The 15,754-nt window shown below is 42.9% G+C and overlaps 1 protein-coding gene across 4 annotated transcripts in view; it reads right to left on the bottom strand.

Annotated features, from left to right (window-relative positions):
* CEP350 (centrosomal protein 350) overlaps window positions 1-15,754 on the bottom strand; it is a 159,080-nt gene that overhangs the window by 107,251 nt on the left and 36,075 nt on the right. For 3 of the 4 annotated variants that reach the window (XM_008263850.5, XM_008263852.5, XM_051858261.3), the window contains exons 7-8: window positions 11,048-11,161; window positions 3,995-4,108 (exon numbers count right to left, since the gene is read on the bottom strand). In XM_008263850.5, the coding sequence (XP_008262072.3) occupies window positions 3,995-4,108; window positions 11,048-11,161 (228 nt within the window). The remainder of the gene's footprint in view (window positions 1-3,994; window positions 4,109-11,047; window positions 11,162-15,754) is intronic. The other variant, XM_089299463.1, reaches the window with a different exon arrangement.

Raw genomic sequence — 15,754 nt, 5'->3', positions numbered from 1 at the left:
TCTGCCTCACTAGAGGGAATATAGTAGTGTAGCCATCACAAATGACAGCTGCCATCAAAAACAACAGAAATGTTCCTAGGAAAAGGTGCCAAGGGAAAACAATAACATTTTAAATACACAAAAAATTTATGTATACAAGTATTACAATCCCATACTAATAAGATTTTTAAACTCCTACAAAGAAATATACAAAGTAATACTAGTACTTAATTTCAGAGTAGTGCTTTTATCTTTATCATTTCCAGCGCTCTGTGATACTATTTTACTATATTTATAACAAAAGCCATTCTATTCAGAGATTCTTTAATATGCACTTAAATTCAAAAGTACAGTTTGAAAACAAAAAGATGAATTATAGGGGCCAGTGCCCAGTGCTGTGGCACAGTGGATTAAGCCACCGAGTATGCAGGTTAGAGTCCTGGCTGCTCTGCTTCCCATCCAGCTCCCTGCTAATGGGCCTGGGAAAGCAGTAGAGGATGGCCAAGTGCTATCCTGCACCCACGTGGGAGACCCAGAAGAAGCTAATGGCTCCAGGCTCCTGGCTCAAGCCTGGCCCAGCCCTGGCCGTTGTGACCATTTGGGAAGTGAACCAGAGGATGCAAGATCTCTCTCTCTGTCTCTCCCTCTCTCTCTAATTCTGACTTTAAAATAAAGAAATCTTGAAGAAAAAAAAAAGATGAACTATAAAGGTGTGTTGTTTATTTTAGAAATTTTTTTAGGTATACCTCAAATATTTGAAGAGTTTTCAGCTTATTCTTCAACCTGTTTTTAAAAAAAAAGATTTATAGGGGCCAGTGCTGTGGTGTAGCAGGTGAAGCCGCCACCTACAGGGCTGACATTCCATATGGGCACCTGTTTGAGACTGGCTGCTCCACTTCCAGTCCAGCTCTCTGCTATGGCCTGGGAAAGCAACAGAAGATGGCCCAAGTTCCTGGGCTGCCGCACCCACGTAGGAGACCTGGAAGCTCCTGGCTTAGGATCTGCGCAGCTCTGGCTGTTGCAGCCTTCTGGGGAGTGAACCAACAGATGGAAGACCTCTCTCTCTCTGCCTCTGCCTCTCTGTCATCCTGCCTTTCAAATAAATAAATAAATCTTAAAAAAAAAAAAAAGATTTACTATCTATTTGAAAATTAGAGTGACAAAGAGAAAGAAAGAGACAGAGAGACCTATCTTCTATCCTCTGGTTCACTCCCCAAATGCTTACAACAGCCTAGGCCAGGTTCAAGCCAAGAGCCAGGAACTGCATCCCCTCACCCACAAGAGTGGCAGGAACCCAATACTTGGAGCATCATTCACTGTCTCCCAGGCACATTAGCGGGAAGCTGGATCAGAAGCATGGAGCTGCTAGGACTCAAACCATGCACTCTGACGTGGGACGGGATGTGGCTGGCCCAAATAGCAGCTTAGCAAATTGTGCCACAACACCTATACTTCAATCTACTAAAAAGAAACTTTTATGTTCTTGAGTAAAATGAGAGAACAGGTTTCTTTTCAACTTAATTTTCTGAATCAAAAATAAGCAAACACAAATATATCAGGAAGTTATTTATAAATACTGGCTTCTGAATATGCTGAGTAGTTGCTTCTAAATTCTCTGGAACAGCCTCACGCAGTCATTGATAGAATTACTAGATAAAAAATTAACACAGTTTTAGCACATTTAATGACTCTCCAAGGTCATTGCCACAGTGCATATGTAAGAATTAGTCTATCATAAAACAGGATGAATATAATCAAGATCAGTGTTTATAAGTTATAGTGGTCCCTGGGCTCCATTTCAGACTATGTCCCCAGCCAACAATATTGTGTAGTACCACAAGAAATATATTGCTTGTTTTTAATTTAAATATTAGTTTAATTAACACTCAGGTAATTAATGCTCTTGAAATTTTTTATTTTTTAATTATTTATAGCCAGTTATCATTCAATTATGATATCTAGTTAATGGGTATCAAAAAAATGTTGTTTGTCATCCTATTGATGCGTCTATGACCAGAAAAACAGACAACTAATTCAGAAATCAGTGCCCAATCATTCTTGCTCTGTATTTTCTTAACTTACTGTGATCTCTCCTCATAGTTCACTACACTTAATTCTAACTACATGTCTACATATTAGATACATATAACCCACAAAGGCACCCTGCTTATCACTGTGTTGTCTAAACTTTAGAATAGCATGGTGCCTCATATCCAGCATGTGCTCAAATTGTTTGAGGAATGAATGTATAAATTCAGAATGTCTCCAAAACAAAGTTATAAGTTCTTGACTTTCTCCGTTATCTTGGCCCAAATTATTCACTGAAGTGAACACAACATTCCAAATAGCCATTTTCAGGATAGCCAGCAATGTTACTACTGTCAATGGAGTCATAGTTAACATTTGTTTATCATGTGCCAAAGTACTATTTTGAGTGTTTTCAGATATTAACTTTTAGTTCTCATGATAAACCGGTTAAGATATCTATAATTGTTTCCTCATTTTTACATATAGGGAAACCAAGGCATACTAAATTAATTCACTTATCAAAGGAATAAAACAAGTTATAAATCCAGACAATCTAGATCTAGGCTGAAATGTTAATCACTGTACCCAGTAGCCACTGCCTGCCACACCGGCACCCCATAACGGTGCTGGTTCAAGAACTGGCTGCTTCAATTCCAAACTGGCTCCCTGCTAATGAAAAAGCAGCAGAAGATGGCCCAAGTGTCTGGGCCCTTGCCACCCACACAGGAGACCTGGATGAAGCCCCTGGCTTCAGCCTGGCCAAGCCCTGGCTGTTGCAATCACTGGGGGATTGAACAAGCAGGTGGAAGAGCTCTCTGTCTCACCCTCTCTCTATAACTCTTTCAAATAAAAAATAAATCTTTAAAACAAAATGCTAATCACTATGGAGCTAGAGAATTCTCTTTTATTAAATTTCTATCTATTCAGAGCCCAGCCTGACCAATACTGGCATGGAGTGACTTAGCTCTGATGTGGAATATTTATTCTCTCATGAGACCCAAGGAAGGGGCTTTAGTGACAATCTTTTTTTTTTTTTTTTTTTTTTGACAGGTAGAGTGGACAGTGAAAGAGAAAGACAGAGAGAAAGGTCTTCCTTCCGTTGGCTCACCCCCAAAACGGCCGCCATGGCCAGTGCTGTGCCAATCCAAAGCCAGGAGCCAGGTGCTTTTTCCTGGTCTCCTATGTGGGTACAGGGCCCATGCACTTGGGCCATCCTCCACTGCCTTCCTGGGTCACAGCAGAGAGCTGGACTGGAAGAAGAGCAGCTGGGACTAGAACCTGGAGCCCACATGGGATGCCAGTGCCGCAGGTGGAGGATTAACCAAGTGAGCCATGGCGCCGGCCCCTTTAGTGACAATATTAAATAATCCCCTTATACATAAAAATCTACTACATAAAAATCATTACTTTAATATAGTTAATTTCTATTAAGAATAATAAGGAAACTCTTCTAGGGGCCGGCATTGTGGTGTAGTATGTAAAGCCTCCACATATGACACCATCATCCCAAACGGTGCTGGTTCGTGCCCCAGCTGCTCCACTTCCAATCCAGCTCCCTGCTAGTGTGCCTGGGAATGCAGTGGAAGATGTCGGGGCCCCTGACACCCACATGGGAGACGTGGATGAAGCTAATGGCTCCTGGCTTCAGTCTTGCCCAGCTCAAGCTGTTGAAGCCATTTGGGAAGGGAACTGAGAAAATTCATCTGGGATATAAGGCATGGTAAGTATATGATGAACATCTGGGGAAGAATTGGTTTTACGATTGTATGTATGTATAACTTATCAAATCACATATTCCAAATATGTACACTTATTCTATGTCAACTGTACTTAAACACAGACACACACACACAAAATGAGACATAACATGTGATGAATTTTGTGTGTGCCCAACAGTGAGGGCATTTGGTAACAGATATTTACATCCACGTATATTCTCTTTCAGTAACAGATAACTTTGGGTGGGACACGACAGTGGAAAACTCACCTGTTTTGCCCTCCGGACTGTGTAACTGTGTTACCTTTTGGACTTTACGTACTGGCTTTACTACTTTCTTCTCTTTGCTTTTTTCAGCAGGTTTCTCTTTTATAGAAATATCATCTGAAAAGCAGAAACATTTACAGGAAGTAGTATAATGATTTCCACTAAACCATTCATCCTCCCTAAGTAAGAAAAATGAGTATGGCAGTCCCCCCGCTCTCATTCATGGTTCGGCTTCCTACAGTTTCATCTACCCAAAAATGTTAAAATGAAAATTCCAGAAATAAACAACTCATAAGCCTTAGATGCATGCTTTTGTCAGCAGCTTGATGAAATTTCTCATCAGCCAGCTCTGTGTTCGCCAGGCCAGGCCAGGCCATTCCTTTAGTGAGCATGTCTACTATATACACTCTCCTATTAACCTCAGCAGCCACTCTGGTTATCAGGCTGTCATGTCATGGTATCTAAGTGCCTGTGTTCAAATAACTACCTTATTAATGATGGCCTCAAAGCCTGAGGATAGTGATACTGGCAATTTGAGAACAACAAACAGAAGCTGTGAAGTGCTCCCTTGAAATGAAAAGGTGAAAGGCCTCAACTGAAGGGAACAAATCATCTGCTGAAGCTGCTGAAATCTAGCTTAAGTAACTGTTGTCAACCTCCTCCTGTGCTGATTTACAACTTCAACTTTTCACAGGTATGCAGGTTTAGGAAACATCATAGTATGTACAGGGTTCAGTACTATTCAACTTTCAGGTATCCTCTGGGAGTCTTGGAAAATACCCCTTGCAGACAGCAGACCAGGTGGGAACTACTGTAGAAAGTACATGATCTGGGGCCGACGCTGCCTGCAGTGTTGGCATCCCATGTGAGCACTGGTTCTAGTCCCGGCTGCTCCTCTTCTGATCCAGCTCTCTACTGTGGCCTGCGAAAGCAGTAGAAGATGGCCCTGCACCCGATGGGAGACCCGAAAGAGGCTCCTGGCTCTTGGCTTTAGATTGGCCCAGCTCCAGCCGTTATGGCCATTTGGGGAGTGAACCAGCGGATAGAAGAACTCCCTCTCCGCCTTAATAACAAGTAAATAAATCTTAAAAAAATTTTTTTTTAATTAGAAAAAAGAAAGTACATGATTCAGGCACAAGGAAGAAACTTTCACTGAGGCTATTTCTATGACCACAAACTACCAAGGTCAACTCCTCTTAAAGAAAGATTTACAGATTACCACTATTCCAACTGTGAAGTTCCAATTCCTTGTGTTTTTATTTTGTTTCAGAAAACCCTTGAGAAAGTTACCTCATTTCACAAATGGGAAGCTGCACAGTAATTAATGCCTGCAAAGCCAAGATCACTGCTTGTATATGTAGAATCTCAGGGGAGAGTACTTTCACACATTCTTATTTCATTTAAAAATGTCTACATAATATCTCTAAAAATATTCAATACAGCATTCATCAAGTAGGGATTTTTACTGTTATGTCAGTGAAACATGTCAAAATATGACACATAAATTACTACTAACGCTTTAAAGATCCCACCTGGAGGAGTGTTCTGACTATTCATTTAAATTTGAAAAATTAGCCTCACATTTGAGCAAAGTTACTTTAAAATACTGTGTGTTGGCCGGCACCGCGGCTCAATAGGCTAATCCTCTGCCTAGCGGCGCCGGCACACCGGGTTCTAGTCCCGGTCGGGATGCTGGATTCTGTCCCGGTTGCCCCTCTTCCAGGCCAGCTCTCTGCTATGGCCAGGGAGTGCAGTGGAGGATGGCCCAAGTGCTTGGGCCCTGCACCCCATGGGAGACCAGGAGAAGCACCTGGCTCCTGCCTTCAGATCAGCGCGTGCGCCGGCCACAGCGTGCCAGCTATGGCAGCCATTGGAGGGTGAACCAACAGCAAAAGGAAGACCTTTCTCTCTGTCTCTCTCTCTCACTATCCACTCTGCCTGTCCAAAAAAAAAAAAAACTGTGTGTTATGGGCAGGGAGGAAATCAGTATGAATAAAAGGCCCTACAGCAGGAGCAAACCTAGTGTCTAAGAAACAGCAAAGCAGCCAGTGTGAGTGGAATGAACAAAAGAAGAGGAGTAGGAACTAGAGTCATAAAACACCTGAAAACCAGATCACGTAGGGTTTAATGAGCCATTAGAAGGAAGTTCAGGTCTTAGTCAAGAGTGACATGGGAAGTTCTAGAGCAAAGAAAATACATGGTGTAAATTAAAAGTTAGCAAGCTTATTCCAACAGCTGTGATTAGAATAGGCTCATTCATCAGAAGCAGAGACCAATGCTATAACGAGTACTCAAACAGTATATTTCACTTTGTGTTTCTATGGGGGTGCAAACGATTGAAATCTTTACTTAATGTACACTAAACTGATCTTCTGTAAAAAAAAAAAAAAAAAAAAGAAAAAGAAATTATCAATTCCCAACTTGACTCTCACTGGGATTAAACATGACAATAGGTCTGATCTGATTTCATCATCATTTAAAAAAAATCATCTATTATTTTTCACTTTATGTTTCTGTGTGGGAGCAAACTGTTGAAATACTTACTTAAGGTATACTAAGCTGATCTTCTGTATATTAAGATAATCGAAAATGAATCTTGATGTGAATGGAAGGGGAGAGGGAATGGGAAAGGGGAGGGTTGTGGGTGGGAGGGACGGTATGGGGGGGGAAGCCATTGTAACCCATGAGTCGTACTTTGGAAATTTATATTCATTAAATAAAAGATAAAAAAAAAAAAAAAAGAAGCAGAGACCAGTTAGGCTACTGCAGTAGCACAGATAAGAGTCCTGGTGGCTTACATCTAGGTGGTTAATGACAGAGGTGGAAAAAGTGATTATATTGTAGAGATACGTGTTTTGTATTATACACATATATAGTATTATGCATATGTAGACATATAAATATGGTATTATACATACATATATATTTATAGTAGTATACATAATGCATGCAAGAAATGGGGGGGGGGGGTGTCATGGACAAGTCAAGATTAATGACCATGGAGAGACTATCAGAGCAGCAAGTTTAAGTGGCGTATCATGACCTCCATTAGTTCTTATTTCGGATCTATTAAGCTTGAGAGATCTATTATATATTCAAGGGGAGACAGGAGTTAGCAACTGTATGGAAGTCTGCATTCAGAGAGCAGGTCTGGGACACAGACATGAATTTGGGAATTACTAGCCACTGAGAAGAGTTAAACCCCTGAGATTAATCACCCTTAGCTGATGCATGCAGATAAGTGAAAAGAAGAAAGGGAAGCCAGGAGGAGAGAAGGGTGGAGCAGGAGGAAAGGAGGGAGGGGAGAGAAAGAAAGGGTGCATGCACACACGCAAGCCAGCCTCTTGCCCACCCAAACACGAGACATGCCAAGTTTAGAGATCAGGAAGTTGATCAGGAAAAAAATCAACTAAACAGAAGCAAGGGACCGAAGAGAAAAGTCAGATAGTCAGGGCATCCTAGATGTCAAGTGAAAAGTTTCAAGAAAGAAGTCATCAGTCATGTCAAACGCTGCTGACAGGTCAAGATGACAAATGAGTATTAAACACTGAATCTAGCAGTCTGGAAATCATGGATGATCTTGACAACAGCAGTCTCCCAGGAAATAGTGGCAAACATCTAATAGAAAGGCCAGAAGAGAAACAGAGGAGATAAGGAACACAAGGCAATTCTTCTGCCGTTTTGCTATAAATACAAGGAAGAAACAGGACACCAACTGGACAGAGTAGGACCCAAAGACGGAGTGTTTCATGATGGCTCATGTAGGTATGACCACGCAGAGAAGGAAAACTTGATGATCCAAAAGGAGGAAACAGGGCTGAAATAACACACTTTAATACACAAGAACAAATGGGATCTAAAACATAAGCAGAGGAATTGGTCTTAGATAGGAACACAGAGTTCACTCATAACAAGAGACAAGGCAGAATATAACAGATAAACCTCTTTAAAAGCTCTTTGAGGGGCCAGCGCTGTGGCACAGCAAGTTAATGCCCTGGCCTGCAGTGTCAGCATCCCATATGGGCACCGGTTCGAGTCCCGGCTGCTCCACTTCCGATCCAGCTCTCTGCTATGGCCTGGGAAAGCAATATAAGACGGCCCAAGTCCTTGGGCCCCTGTACCCACGTGGGAGACCTGGAAGAAGCTCCTGGCTCCTGATCGGCACAGCTCCGGCCATTGCAGCCAAATAGGGAGTGAACCATCGGATGGAAGACCTCTTTCTCTCCCTCTCTCTCTCTCTGCCTCTCCTCTCTCTGTGTAACTCTGACTTTCGAACAAATAAATAAATCTTAAAAAAAAAAAAAAAAGAGCTCTTTGAGGGGATGGCACTGTGGCAGAAGCTGGAGTTGTAGCACAGTGAGTGAAGCTGCCACCTGCAGTGCCAGCATCCCATTTGGGCGCCGGTTCCTGTCCCTGCTGCTCTACCCCTGATCCAGCTCCCTTTCACGGCGTGAGAAAGCAGTAGAAGATGGCCCAAGTGTTTGGGTCCCTGTCACTCACACAACAGACTTGGAAGAAGCTCCTGGCTTCAGCCTGAACCAGCCCTGGTCATTGCAGCCATCTGGAGAGTGAAATAGCAGATGGAAGATATCTCTTTCCCTCCCTCTACCTCTCTTCTTCTCTCTATAACTGCCTTTCAAATAAATAAATCTTAAAAAATTTTTTGACATATTCTACTAGTCTATAATGATACTATTCTATGATATATGAGAACACTTTCAAAAATTTATGGAAGATGAAATTAAAAGACATATTTATCGGGCCAGTGCCGCGGCTCTTTAGGCTAATCCTCCGCCTACAGCACCGGCACTCCAGGTTCTAGACCCGGTTGGGGTGCCGGTTCTGTTCTGGCTGCTCTTCTTCCAGTCCAGCTCTCTGCTGTGGCCCGGGAAGGCAGTGGAGGATGGCCAAAGTCCTTGGGCCCTGCACCCGCATGGGAGACCAGGAGGAAGCACCTGGCTCCTGGCTTCGGATCAACGCAGCACGCCAGACATAGTGGCCATTTGGGGGGTGAACCAACAGAAGGAAGACCTTTCTCTCTGTCTCTCTCTCTCACTAACTCTGCCTGTCAAAAAATATATATATATATTTATCATGTATAAAAACTTCTGAAACCCGTACATACAAGGCATCTTCAAGAAATTCACAAGAAAGGGTTGGTGGGGCCAGCCTTGTGGTGTAGCAGGTTAAACCTCTGCCTGGGATGTCAACATCCCATACAGGCACCAGTTTGAGACCTGGCTGCTCTACTTCCGATCTAGCTCCCTGCTAACATGCCTGGGAAAGCAGCGGAAGATATTCCAAGTACTTGAACCCCTGCCACCCACTTGGGAGACCTGGAAGAAGCTCCAGGGTTCAGCATGGCCAATGTTCTCGTTTCTCTCCCTATCTCTCCTCTCTAATTCTGCCTTTAAAATAAGGAGGTGAGGGGATCTTAAAAAAAAAAAAAAAAAAAAAAAAAAAAAAGAGGGAGGGAGGGAGGAAGAGTTGGCGCTGTGGTGCAGTGGATTAAGCCTCTGCTTGCAATGCCAGTATTGCGGAGCAGAGCACAGGATCAGGTTCCAGCTGCTCTGTTTCCAATCCAGCTCCCTGCTAATGTGACTAGTTAAGCAGCAGAAGATGGCCCAAGTGTGTGAACTCCTGCCATCCACGTGGGAGACCTGGATGGGTTCCTGGCTCCTGAGTACGGCCTGACCCAGCCCAGATGGTTGTGGCCATGTGGGGAGTAAAACAGTGGATGGAAGACCTCACTCTGTCTCCTTCTATCATTCCACCTTTCAAATAAAATAAATCTTTTAAAAAAGAAAACTTCACAAGAAATGTGTATAATGAAAACTAGATGTGGATTTCAAATTTTTTTCAGTTCATTTTCTATGAACTTTGTGAATGAAACACCCTGTATATTGTTATTATCCCTATTTTACAGACAAGAACATTTTTTAAAAAGTTATGTAACATAGCTAATATACACAGCAAGTACCAAGAATTTGATCCTTAGAAACCAATTCCAAATCTTTCAGTTTTTTAAAAAAACTTACTTATTTAAAAGGCAGCATGACACAAAAAGAGGGAGAGATCCCCCATCTAGTAGTACACTCCCTAAATGCACAAAACAGCCAGGGCTATGACAGATCAAAGCCAGGAGCCAGGCACTCCGTCCAGGTCTCCCACGTGGGTGGCAGGGACCCAAGTATCCATTTTGGCCCAGGCACATTAGCAGGAAGCTAGATCAGAAGCGGAGCAGCAGGGACTCAAACCAGGCAGTTGGACATGGGACGTGGGCATCCCAAATGGTGGTTTGGCCCCCTGTGCCATAACACCTGGCACAATCTTTGCTCTTAGTTACATTATACTTCCTCCCCATGGGAGAAAAAACTTTCTGAATAGAGTACTTTAACAGAAACAACATGAAAACTGGACTGGATACTTAATGCCACAAAAACCCATTAGTAAAATCTCCATGAGCCTTACTAGGAAGGCCTCAATCTTTAGAATCAGAATTGGTTTTGAATCTTGGCTTCCAACCTTGGGAATGTTGCTCTTTGAACCTCCACTTCATCTCGCCTATCAGGCCAGGTGTTCACTAAGTACTAACATGGTTTCTTCTGATTTCCCTTCCAATCTCCCACAGGTTCCTCCCACTTTCAATTCTCTAACACTGTTCCCTTCCTATAACCCTCTTCTTCCTGCATCTTGCCCTAATGTGATTATCTTACCTGCTGCCTGTCAAATCACTGACCACTTCAAAGATCTCAAAGGCTGACTCAAGTAAACTCTAGCTAGACTTGCTATGTTTCCTTCAAATGAGGCAGTCCAGACACTCTCAGTTTAAAAATAGCCTGGATCTGTCTCATTAGTCGCACAGCTAATTTTAACCCTGGAGCAGAACCCAGAAGCTAAGAAAGGCTTGGAATTCAAACCATTACTACTTTAGTATACAATGCAGTTAGAGCAGGCAAGCACCTTTAGTTCGGTGACAATTTCATGTTTAAATATCGTTAAATTAAATGGCATGCATGATAAAATATTCAAAACATAAAAAAGCTCCACTCTCACCTGCAAAGTGAAGTGCTAAGTCTCGATACAGTTCTCTACTCATGTTTTGAAACTCAGCCTCCTGCCACACTTTCCCATCAGGTGTTCGAATCCTGGTCTCTGAAGGGTTGAAACCTAATATATATCAACAACACAGAACATTCTTACCAAAGTTGCTTTTTAAAGATTTGATTGTTTTTATGAAATATAATTAAAATAACAAAAAAGATATTCTTTCAAAACGTAAAACTTAGCAGTTTCCATCATATTCACAGTTGTACAGTTATCATCATTACTAATCCCAGAACTTTTCATCATCCTGAAAAAAAACCCCTGTGGCTATTAGTGGTCACAACCCACATGACCCCATACATCCCTGTCAACTACTGATCGACTTTCTATCTTTACGGACTTGCCTATTCTGAACACATCATAGAAATGGAATCATACAGCATGTAGGCTTTTGCATCTGGCTTATTTCACTCAGCATAATATTTTCAGAGTTCAATCATCATGTAACATGTGTCAAGATTTTATTCCATTTTATTGCCTGCCTAGTAATATTCCATTGTGTGGACATATCAACATTTTGTTTACCGCTCATCATCTGATGGACACTTGGACTGTTTCTATTTTTTGGATATTATTAATAAATCTGCCATGAACATTCTTGTGCAGGTTTTTGTGCAGCCATGTTTTCAATTCCCTTGGGTTTTGCATCTAGATGTAGAACTGTTTAGTCATGGTAAGTCTATGTTTAATCTTTTGAAATGCTGCCAAGCTGTCCTCAAAAGCAGCTGTAGCATTTACATTCGCACCAGCCAGGTATCAAGGCTCCAATCTGTTCACATCCCCACCAATAATGATTGTTGTCTAACTTTCCTTATTAAAGTCAAACCAATAAAGCAGCAGCTCATTGTGTTTTTCGCACTGCCCTAATATCCAGTGATGTTGAACATGTTTACAAGCTTTTAAGAGAGGAATGCACAGCTACAAAATGGTTGACATATATTGTTTGGATTCAGTGAGATTAAAGCATTATATACAGTTATTCAAAAAGACTAGAAATGGAAGAGCACCAAAATTAAGTAATAAATGAATGCCAATCATAAATTACAGATTTCAATGACAAATTACCCTTCTCAAGGTTAAGAGACAACACTATTCCTTCTTCTTATCTTAAACACAGACATTAATTACCACCATCTGTCTGTTTTTGCCTAAGGCTGAACAAATGGATAGGCTGTTGTCTATATGGGCAAAATGTACCCCAAGTGTTAAAAATAGGTCTTTAAAATATACTTGTTCAATATCTCAAGAAACATTAAATATGTGCTATTTCCCAGGAATTTCCATTCTGATTGTACACTTTAAATTTAATCACTACTTTTCAGAAAAATATACTGAACTTTAATTGATATTTTGAAAATTTTCAAAAATTTGAATATGGACAATAACCAAAATATTATAAAGATTTCTATTTTAAGATGGGCTCAATTTATAAAAAAATAAAGGCAACCAATATTTGTAGAATTCTATCAGTTTAGGGGCCAGTGCTGTGGCACAGAAAAAGCAGGGTAAGCTGCCATCTGCAGTGCCAGCATCCCATATGGGTACCAGTTCAAGTCCATGCTGTTCCACTTCTGATCCGGTTCCCTGCTAATGTGCCTGGGAAAGCAGCGGAAGATGGCCCAAGTGCTTGGGCCCCTAAACACATGTGGGAGACCCAGATGAAGCTCCTGGCTCCTGGCTTCAGATTGTCCCAGCTCCAGCCATTGTAGCTATTGGGGAGTGAACAAGTGAATAGAGGATCTGTGTCTCTCTGTAACTCTTTCAAATAAATAAATAAATCTTAAAAAAAAAAAAAAAGGATTAGTATAAATAGGCTAGAGTCAAAAATTGGCAAAAGCACTTTAGAGGTGTTAGATAAAAGGCACTACATGTTGAGTATCCCTTATCAAAAATGTCAGGAACCAGAATTACTTCAGATTCTGGAATATTTTAATGTACCTAATGAAATATTCAGGGGAGGACATTCTAGTCTAAATACAAAATCTCACTTATGCTTCCTATATATTTTATATACATAGCCTAAAAGTAATTTTATACAATATTTTTAGAAATCCCATGCATAAACAAACTTTGTGTATATTTATAGTCTGTAGTACTGGTATCCCATATGGGTGCTGGTGCAGGTCCCATCTGCTCCACTTCCCATCCAGCTCCCTGCTAAATGTGCCTGGGAGGGCCCGGCGCCGTGGCTCACTTGGTTAATCCTCTGCCTGCAGCACCGGTATCCCATATGGGCACCGGGTTCTAGTCCTGGCTGCTCCTCTTCCAGTCCAGCTCTCTGCTGTGGCCCGGAAAGGCAGTGGAGGATGGCCCAAGTCTTTGGGCCCTGCACCCGCATGGGAGACCAGAAGGAAGCACATGGCTCCTGGCTAAGGATTGGCGCAGAGTGCTGGCCATAGCAGCCATTTGGGGGGTGAACCAACAGAAGGAAGACCTTTCTCTCTGTCTCTCTCTCGCTGTAACTCTACCTGTCAAACAAATAAATAAAAAATCTTTAAAAAAAAAAATGTGCCTGGAAAAGCAGCAGAAGATGGCCCAGGTCTTTGGGTACCTGCACCTACATGAAGACCCAGATGCATCTCCTGGCTTCAGCCTGGCCCAGCCCTGGCCATTGAGGCCAAATGAGGAAGATCTCTCTCTCTCCCTTTCATTGTAACTCTGCCTTTCAAGCAAATCTTAAAAAAACTTCAAGGAGTGGGGAGGGGGATAGGTACTGTGGTGTTGTGGGTTAAGTCTCCGCTTGGGATACTTGCATCCCATATTAGAGATCCTGGTGGAGGCTGGCCATTCCACTTCCTATCCAGGCTCCAGCCAATAGTCCGAGGCAGCCAGTAAAGGCTCAGTAGGTGCCGGAGCCCCCGCCACACATGTGGGTGACTCAAGGCATTTCTGGCTCCTGGCTTCAGTTGGCCCAGCCCTGGCTGTTGAAGCCATCCGAGGAGTGAGCCAGCAATGCAAGTGCTGCTCTCGCTGAGTGAGCCAGCAATGGAAGCGCTGCTCTCGCTCTCTCATTCTGTCTCCCTTTTCTATCACTCTGCTTTTCAAATAAATAATAATTTATAATTTTTTTTATATTTACTCTTCATTGACATAAGGCATTGGTGGGGAAACTTTTCTGCCCAGGGAAATTTGGATATTTATAACATTCACGGGCTATCAAAATTATCAACTTAAAAATTCACCTGCTATAGACTGACTGAATTTCAGGTCCTCCCTGTGCTTTCCTTGGCAGGGCCAGATTAAATGATTTTGTGGGGCTTACACAGCAGGCAGGAGGGACATTCCTTACCCCTGACCTAGGATACCCTGGCCATATGGCTAAATTAGTGAAGACACATTTAGGGGAAAATACATGGCATAAACTTTATTTTGCTAAAAATTTCAGCTGGGCCAGCGCCATGGCTCACTAGGCTAATCTTCCACCTGCAGTGCCGGCACCCTGGGTTCTAGTCCTGGTCGGGGCACCGGTTCTGTCCCGGTTGCTCCTCTTCCAGTCCAGATCTCTGCTGTGGCCCGAGAAGGCAGTGGAGGATGGCCCAAGTGCTTGGGTCCTGCACCCCATGGGAGACCAGGAGGAAGCACCTGGCTCCTGGCTTTGGATTGGCACAGCACGCCAGCTGTAGCGGCCATTAAGGGGGTGAACCAACAGAAGGAAGACCTTTCTCTCTCTCTAACTCTGCCTGTCCAAAAAAAAAAAAAAAAAAAAAAAAAAAAGAGAGAGAGAGAGAGAGAGAATTTCAGCTGGAGGCAGATCAGAACAGTTATCAAGTTATAACAAAATCTTTTTTTTTTTTTTTTTTGACAGGCAGAGTGGACAGTGAGAGAGAGACGGAGAGAAAGGTCTTCCTTTTGCCGTTGGTTCACCCTCCAATGGCCACCACGGCTGGCGCGCTGCAGCCTGCGCACCACGCTGATCCGATGGCAGGAGCCAGGTGCTTCTCCTGGTCTCCCATGGGGTGCAGGGCCCAACCACTTGGGCCATCCTCCACTGCACTCCCTGGCCACAGCAGAGAGCTGGCCTGGAAGAGGGGCAACCGGGACAGAATCCGGTGCCCCGACCGGGACTAGAACCTGGTGTGCCGGCGGCGCAAGGCGGAGGATTAGCCTAGTGAGCCGCGGCGCCGGCCAAGTTACAACAAAACCTTGCAACCATTGTCCAGTCCAGCTTCCCTGGTATAAGCACAAGCGCCACTAGTACAAAATGTGAAACTAATCAGAAAAGATGTCCCTGATAATTTATGCCTTTTTATTAGAAAAACGGGCAAGAAATTCACTCTATTCAAAAAACAAAGAAAGAATTCCCTCCTCTAAAGCAGCGAGTACACACACTCATGCCTGTCGCAGCAAGTTTACCCTTACACACGCTTGTTGAGTTCGCGCATCCTAGCACAGTTATCCTGTCCTGGTGTTCTTAATTCCTGTAGGAGCTGCCTCATCAGCTGTAGTCACTGTTTCTCTGGGAACAAGAACTCCAAAACAGTGATGCTTCCTCAGCACTGTAGAGTTGTTCTGTGTCAGATTCTCATCAGCAATGATTCTGGCAAACTTGTCAACAAAGTTCTCTGCTGCTTCATGATCAGCAGGTGCTTCATCACCATAAAGCTTTAAGGATGTTGTGTCTTGTCTTAAATGTCTGTGATCAACCTGCTGAATATT

This window comes from Oryctolagus cuniculus, chromosome 7 (assembly GCF_051225735.1).
Source record: "Oryctolagus cuniculus isolate XC-2025 breed Fujian yellow rabbit chromosome 7, ASM5122573v1, whole genome shotgun sequence".
NCBI lineage: Eukaryota > Metazoa > Chordata > Mammalia > Lagomorpha > Leporidae > Oryctolagus > Oryctolagus cuniculus.
This window is presented reverse-complemented; position numbering and strand designations above follow the sequence as displayed.